The sequence below is a fragment of the Chaetodon auriga genome, chromosome 22 (genome assembly GCF_051107435.1).
Source record: "Chaetodon auriga isolate fChaAug3 chromosome 22, fChaAug3.hap1, whole genome shotgun sequence".
Lineage (NCBI taxonomy): Eukaryota > Metazoa > Chordata > Actinopteri > Chaetodontiformes > Chaetodontidae > Chaetodon > Chaetodon auriga.
This window is the reverse complement of record NC_135095.1, coordinates 16495948-16503566: the sequence shown is the minus strand read 5'-3', so window position 1 is coordinate 16503566 and position 7619 is coordinate 16495948. Positions and strand designations below refer to the sequence as shown.

The 7619-nt window shown below is 42.6% G+C and overlaps 1 protein-coding gene across 1 annotated transcript; it reads left to right on the top strand.

Annotated features, from left to right (window-relative positions):
• Positions 1-5118: 5118 nt before the first annotated feature.
• On the top strand, positions 5119-7616 carry pmch (pro-melanin-concentrating hormone). The gene is made up of 3 exons (XM_076722261.1): positions 5119-5409; positions 7159-7300; positions 7433-7616. The coding sequence occupies exons 1-3, from the start codon at positions 5170-5172 to the stop codon at positions 7480-7482; spliced, it is 432 nt and encodes a 143-aa protein (XP_076578376.1). The 5' UTR covers positions 5119-5169; the 3' UTR covers positions 7483-7616.
• The last annotated feature ends 3 nt before the right edge of the window (positions 7617-7619 follow it).

Sequence of the window (7619 nt, the reverse complement as noted above, 5' to 3'; positions counted from 1 at the left end):
TTTCCCCTCATGTGGAACTGTTCCTTTAAGTATGCCAACGTTAACCAACTGCATAAGATACTGCTCATACCAGACCAACTAAAGTGTGAAAAAACCCCAGAGTGAACTGAACTGAGAAAGGGCGCACTTTGCTGCATATGAAGTCAACTTTTTATTTGTAAGCGTTTTGTAAGCACTGTCCTTCGAAAGGTACATAGTCTCGCTTTAAGAATAAACCAGGAGTTTAATTTATTTGGACTAAAACATTTGTTAGCACCTCTCTGACAAAGGTCAATTTAAGTGTGTTTTTATCTGTCACGATAAAGGTTTTGAAATGGGAATTTGCATATGTACTTTGTCTATTCCTTATAAATTCAGTTATCATTCAACCTGGCGGCTGAAATTAAAAAGAAGCTGGTTGGAGAAGAACTCCGGTCCTCCCAGATCTTCAGATATACAGTACAAACCAAAGACTTTTTAATGAGAACAAAGCCTCACTCAGCATTATCATGTCATGAACTTAACCCAGATCATTATTAATGACGCCATCCTTGTCTGAACTGCACTGCAGCTACAATACACCCTTCACACACTGTCTCTGGTACCTGAAATACAGCTTGTATAATAGATAGCAAAGTGAGCCAGACAAAAGTCCCTCAGCGTATCTGGTATATTTGGAGCATCCATGAAGAACAGCTACAGCAACCGACTTCAAATCATTTCAGTCATTCAGAAATGTCTGTTTGTCACTTGTGTGGAATAATCAATAAAGCCTAAAATGTAAGAGTTAGTGAGACACTCGCGACTCTGTGAGGTGTTTAATGAGAAAATGGCATTTCCTGCAGCTCACTGTCCAAGAAACTGTGTGATTACAGCGCTGTTATTTATGGTGCTCGATTGCCTTCTGTAGAAAAAAAAAAAATACTGACAAATTGTTCACCATTCCTGCTGAATAAACCACTTCAACGTCACGGAAATGGCTGGAGAGTTTTTCATGCAGCATATGCACTTGCTGTACACTCATCAATCCTCTAGGGAAACATCATCCTGTAAAGACTTTGCTCCCTCTATTACGCAACATCATGCTAGTAAACTCTATATGCCTTTTATGAGGAACCCTGTGGATTCAGGCACATAAGCAGCACATAATTACAACGCAGATCTTTTAAGGCTTTTCGGCTATACATGAAAACGTAACTCAAGCTGAGGCTTCGTGCATCGTGCAGTGCGAAGCCGAGCAAACTGTCTGTGCCGAATGACAAAGTGATACTTCCTAAGAGGCGGCGGGGTCTGCCAAAGCAAACAGAGCGGGGCGTGGTGCTCCCTGAGGCCAGAGCTGCATGTTCAGCTCTTTGGAGGATGCACGCAGTGACAGCGCCGAGCTCCCACTCACTCAATGTCAGCACTTTTTAAACGGATGTATACAGGACAACAATCAAACGCTGATAAATTTGCTCTCTGGCGGCGCTCAGCAGAGGGCGGAGATCAAAATGTGGAGCAGTAGGGAAGGCTGGCGAGGTCCCGGTCAACCCGGCTATCCTGGATGTTATTTCATCCGTCTCTATGACTAATACAGAATCAATTATCTCAACCTAATGGTCCAAGCGCAGGCTGCAAGCTTGCAAGATTTAGAGTTCAAATAAATCAGAGAGAAATTGTGTGTAGAGAGACTTGGTGCAGTGAGCAAGCCATAACAAACAAGCCAATTATCAACGTGAATACGGATTTGCAGTATCATTATGAACATCAGTCTTGAAAATGTTCAGTTTGTCCTCTCACACAAGCTAATTTTGGATTAAGGAGAGCAACACAAAGATGTTTGAGTAACCTCAAGAACAGGATGGTTCTGGAGAGAGCACAATCAGTTCCTATTGATCTGTGTGCACTCAGGATCCAGTGCATCTAAGGACACAGATATTGGACTGAGCCCTGAAACCGAATCTCTCCACACTATTCAACTCCTCATCTTAAGCACACAATTGTCTTTTGAATGACCTTGTGGTCTGTTTTACTACCCTCACCAATTTTACTACTTATTCTACTGGTTGTTTTACAGGGAATGTGGTTGTAGGCTTCATCACTCTTCAGCCATTCATTTTTTTTTCCAATAGGACACACAGGATTTCACTTTGCTGGGTTTCACTTTTACTCCCGCTGTTGTCGACTCAGCATTTGTTGTCTCTAATCCCAAATATTCTCATACCCTGAGGCTAGCGTCCAGTCTTGGCTAGTGATGAGTTGATCATGACAAATTTACAAGTGGCCTTGTGTCACATTTTATTGTCACTGTGAGCCAAGGCCAGATGTAAAAGGAAATAGAGACACAGGAGTCCAACAAGTGCCTCACGCTACAATGGGAATGTTAGCAGTTAGATTAAAGCACGTGTAAAAAAAGCGTCTAAGCCATTGGAGGAGATTCTCCCTCTTTCTCAATTTCAGTCGACAGTGGAAATTCACTGAGGCTTGATTATAGCAGGAGAGAGTGTTGGCTCAGCTGTGCGCTTTAAGAACCCATGATGTCAGAGCCTTATTTTCCTTGGAGAGACTCTCATCAGCTGCATTGTTCCAGGAAACCATGGTCTGTTCTCTGGGCAACAAAAAAATCCTGCCCAAAATGCGGTCCCCCCTTTGCACCCGCATCTCTGCTGAATGCAGCACGCCGGCCTCTGGCACGAGTCTGCGCTGCACAAACACACAGATATCACACATCACGCATGGAGCATCAGTGCATCACATTTCCCTGGAACCGGAGCCGGTTCTCCTCTGCTGCGACACTGTTTGTTTTTTCTTTCCTTTATATTTTCTATTAGAAGACGAGTGTTGGTGATGAAAGGCAGCGTGTTAATACAGGACGAGGAAATAATGTGTTGGCCCCCGGAGGATTATAAAACAATGCTGCTACTGATGTCATAGGGCCCAGACTTCTGAGGTCTCTTTACGCACAAAGCTGTAGGCGGCGTGATTGAAATACAGCACCGGCAACTGACAGGTGATGCAAGCAGCTGACAGAGCTGATGAAAAAAACTACTCGACAGCTTCCTTGGGTTCAAAATTTAAACCATGTACGAGGCCGAATCGAATCTGGACACAATTACGGCTGCTTACAAACAAGACCGGCTGTAAATCAGCAACAGCACAGTCAGTAGTTGAATAGATTTTACTGGCATCTGTTGAAGATTTGACAAGTGTTGTGGAAACATAAAGATTTAGTAAATAATGTTCATGGATACCCACCAAATCACATCTGGTCCTCGTGAGATTATTTGGCTTTTTTACTCATGCTCTTTGTTAGAGAATTATGGTAACGATTTCTTGGTAATTCAGAGCAGGGGAGGAATCACAGTTACAAGATAAAGGCTTTCAACATGGTTCAGAGTTTGTTGAATCTCCTCACTAAGTGCTATGGAAGCTGATAGAGCCCAGACGCTTTGAATCAGGTGGGCTTGCATTGATTTGCAGTGTCTGCTGTCTATATCAGTGCATTAATACATCCTGTATCAGGAGAAATATGGGAAAAGGGAGGGAGAGATTATCAGAAAGAGAGAAAGAGCGAGAAAGGTTACAACAACAGAGCATGAAGCTCACAAGTTCAGTTGTGCTTCTGCTGGAACGGCCATGCCCCTGTGGACAAGTTCAGTCCTTCAGTAGAAGTCCTCGCCCTCCAACAATAATACTTACAAAATAAAGGCTGACTGCTCCAAGTAAAATCACTTCAGCTGAGTTCAATAGCTATTATTCATGTCCTGGTTCTCCATCCTCTGTGCTACGGCTCCTGTGATGTTAATAAGGTAAGCCTTTTGAGCTGAGAAGAAGCCTGTGAGGAGCTGTGTCAACATGAAGGCCGTTTGGTTTTTGCTTGCCTCCGCCTTTTATCATCAACTGATGATCGCCACCTTGGTGTGGGTGCTTGTCGATCAAACGCTCCCAAGGCTTGATCACAGAGTTGTGGCATATCAAATTCTCCTTTAAATGAATAGTTCGACATTTTGGGTTCTATGTTTATTCACTCTCTTGTCGAGGGTAAGATGAGAAGATTGATATCACTCTCATAAATGTAAACTAAATATGAGGCTACATCCATCACCCTGTTCCCTTCGCATTGCAGACTGGGAAAGCAGGGGGAAAAGCTAGCCTGGTTCTGCTCAAAGGTAACAAAACCTGCCTAAAAGAGTGAGAATCTACAGCTATGCTAGCAGGGCTTTGCTAACATCAGCATGCTAACATAGCCGCGGCTTTAAAGCTAACGTGCTGTAATGTTACTACACTCAACATCTTAGTTTAGCATGTTAGCATGCTAACATGAGTGCAGCTGAGGCTGATGGGAATGTACTTTGTTTTGCAGGTATTTGATCACAAACCCAAGTATTAGACAAATGAGACATTTGACCTGACGATGGCGCTAGATGAAACAGAAGGGATGGCCAATGTTTCAGGTCTTTATGCTAAGCTAACCGTCTCCTTGCTTTGGCTCTATATTCAGCACACAAGCATGAGAGTGGTATCAATCTTTTTGTCTAACATTCAACAAGAAGACAAATAAGAGCGTTTCTCAAAATGTCAAACTATCCCTTTAAAATGACTCACCATCATTTTCAGCACTCGTCATTATTCTCAACGGTGTCCAGAGTCTGAAGGTTTTCGTACATATTACTGACCTTTGTGGTCTGTCATTTGATTTTTCTCAGCCACTGATGCCATTCAGGGAAAATGACTGACTATGGCCACCCAGTCAGTCTTTGTCCTGTTACCTGCTGGGTTCATTTCAGGATGTGGATTTTGAAGGAAAGGTCCAGAATTAACTCCTGTCCTTTGACCTCCTATAAGCCTCCTTGATGCTACTCTGTGATGAGGTGGAAATTACAGCCCTCCATGTTTCACCTCCTCATCCATTTGTATTCACCACATGTCTAAACAGACAAAACATGGCTATTCACCTTTTTTCTCTGTGAAGAGAAAAAGGGAATCAATGGAATCCTATCAATGGAATTACAGCACATTTGCTGTGACCTTTGGCCTTTAAGATAGATGCACATCTGCAGGAGACATGACGCGTTTTTGCATTTAATAGTTTTAAGTTGTGAGCAAACCGTCCTCTCCCTGAATATATAAGTCGGCTGGGAGCTCAGTCACAACACTTGTTGGGTGAGAAAACATCAGCCAAAGACTGCAGAGCTGAATATTGTAGAAACCATGATCTCTGTGTACTCTGTCCTGTATACTCTAGTGCTTATCTCTGAGCTGAGCAGCCACTCGGTCACTGCAGCCGCGCCTGCAAACAAAGAAGAAGACATCGTAACAGAGCAAGATGGCCTGAGCTTTCTGCTGGAGGACGAGCCCATGATCGAGCCCGCTGTGGTTCCTCCTGTGTACTGGCGGAAGCACGTGCTGGACAACAGTGTGAGGGATGAAGATGGAAAACACTTCATCTCGGTAAGTGTCACATCGCTGTAGTTAAAGACTTTTCAAAGCCTGATGCTGATTAAGGAGGAACTCATAACTTTATTAATGGTTAATAAATCGTTTACTGATGCTTCATAGACCAGTAATAAGAAAAATGTATTAGGGTTGCCAGGTTGTGGAAAATCCCTTTAGCTCTTTAGCTGATCAGATATGCTTTTCTAGAACTGCAAATTAGGCCTATTGTGTATAAAATAAATAAATAAATAAATACAGAGCTGGAGGAGGTGGGTAATATTTCAATATTCCAAGAAAAAATTTCAGAATTACTGAGATTAAAGTTGTCAATTTAAGAGAAAAAAGGAGAAATTTTCTGAGATTAAAGTCGCAGACATACGATTTTTTTCTGAGGAACCACATCATTTCAGGTTGTATCAGCTTCACCACCAGAGACGCCGCCGCTTGCCATGTGTTATGCTTGCAGTGGAAAACCTAATGAAATTATCCCTTGCAATCAGATTTAGCAATCAAGAAATACTCATGATTTTAGCCCAGAATCACCATATTATTGTAAGCATTTGGATTTTAAAGAGACATTGACATGAACTGGGCCTATTCAGAAGAAAACAACATACTGATTTGGATGAGGTGACAGTATTTGTGCGTCAAGAACTACAGCGCAGTGGACAGATGCATTTACATCTACAGGCAACTTTTACAATCTGGTGATTTTGGGCATAATGGACAGCAAGTTGCAGGATGATCCAACCTTGCTAAGTGAAGCGATGTGCTTCCACCCCAACAGAATGGAAGTAAATGGAATTTCAGTGAGAAATACTCATTCATGACAGAAATCATTTGCAGGTAATGAACTGAAATTGAAAAATCTGATTTCAAAAAACAACTTTTATGCTGTATAATGATATAATACATTGCCCAGAGTACCCAGGATACGTATTTCTGGAAGGAGCATCTTTTTTTGTTATTTGAAAGTACCAATCCTCAACAGCAAATTAATCCAAATTACCAGCCATTTGGGTAATTGTTCGTTAATTCATCCCAAACGAACTTATCTGGCTCGTCTCTCTGCCAATGACAGTCATGCATCATAACTATTCAGTGTATGAGATTTCTTTCGACAAACAACTGCAGCTAACCGTGGTTCAGCAGAAACAAAGAGCACATTATCTCCATCCTGCGTCTGAACATTTGACCCCTTTCAACTGGTCACCGTCCTCGTGTCTCACTGTTAAGTCAATATTTCATACACATCTATGAAAATCTTTTACGGCAGCGTTGGAAAACCGGGAAATACTATTAGCTGAAAAGGTCAAATGATCACAAGCCTATAAAGATTTATTGGAATCACAGTGGGAAGAATGATGATATATCTGTGCTCCCTCAAACGTTTGGCTGCGATGTGTAGAGGGTTTATCTGGCGGCTGCGTCTCCTGTGTGTCATGAACATGGTGGTTATCTCTGCGGTAATGGGGAACAGGCTGCCATGGTGGAGAGAACAAAGCCATCTGGGTGAACCGGGGCAGTGGAAGAAAACGGGCCACTGTGATGTAGTAAAAACAGGGAAACACATTTCTTCCATTTGGGGTTCCTGTGGCTTGGATCAGCTGGTAAAGACAGATCCAACACCTGTCCTGCAAGTGAAAAAGATTATCTTTGAAAGCTGTTGCAAATTCTCTGCAACTTGGGTTCAGACCCCGTCGTATGGAAACGTGTGTGGTCTTGCAGTGTCACATGTAATCACTGATCAATACTGTGTTTCAGGACGCGAGGCTGAAAAGACAAAGTATGCGTGGGCTGAACCCGGCCTTCACCCGGAGTCTTCCTCTGCTCGCAGACCGAAGCTTGAGCTACACTCCCGCCGAGCACAGTTTGAAATTTGATCGCAGAAACACTGACCTCGACGGTGAGCATCTGCCTTCAGGGTTCATTTTCTCAAGTATACATCAACATAACTGACCAATAAGGCTGTGGTATCACACATGACCATTTCAAATGGCTTCATATACTAATACAAGTACTTTTTTCCTTGTTCCAGTGCTGCGGTGTATGATAGGAAGAGTGTACCGACCCTGCTGGCAAGAATAGATGTGCTGCTGCCCTGCCTTCGATGTGCTGTAAACATTTCTTTCTTGTGCGTCAACACTGAAATGCATTTCCTTGTAGAAAATGAGGGCACACAAAAATGTAAAACAAAATAAAACTTTATTAAAAAGAAAAAATCT

Bases quoted from the DNA above. Each gene is read 5' to 3' on its own strand.
- pmch (XM_076722261.1), top strand. From the start codon at position 5,170: ATGATCTCTGTGTACTCTGTCCTGTATACTCTAGTGCTTATCTCTGAG. The intron at 5,410-7,158 runs GTAAGTGTCACA...ACTGTGTTTCAG, and splicing joins ATGGAAAACACTTCATCTCG to GACGCGAGGCTGAAAAGACA. The intron at 7,301-7,432 runs GTGAGCATCTGC...TCCTTGTTCCAG, and splicing joins CAGAAACACTGACCTCGACG to TGCTGCGGTGTATGATAGGA.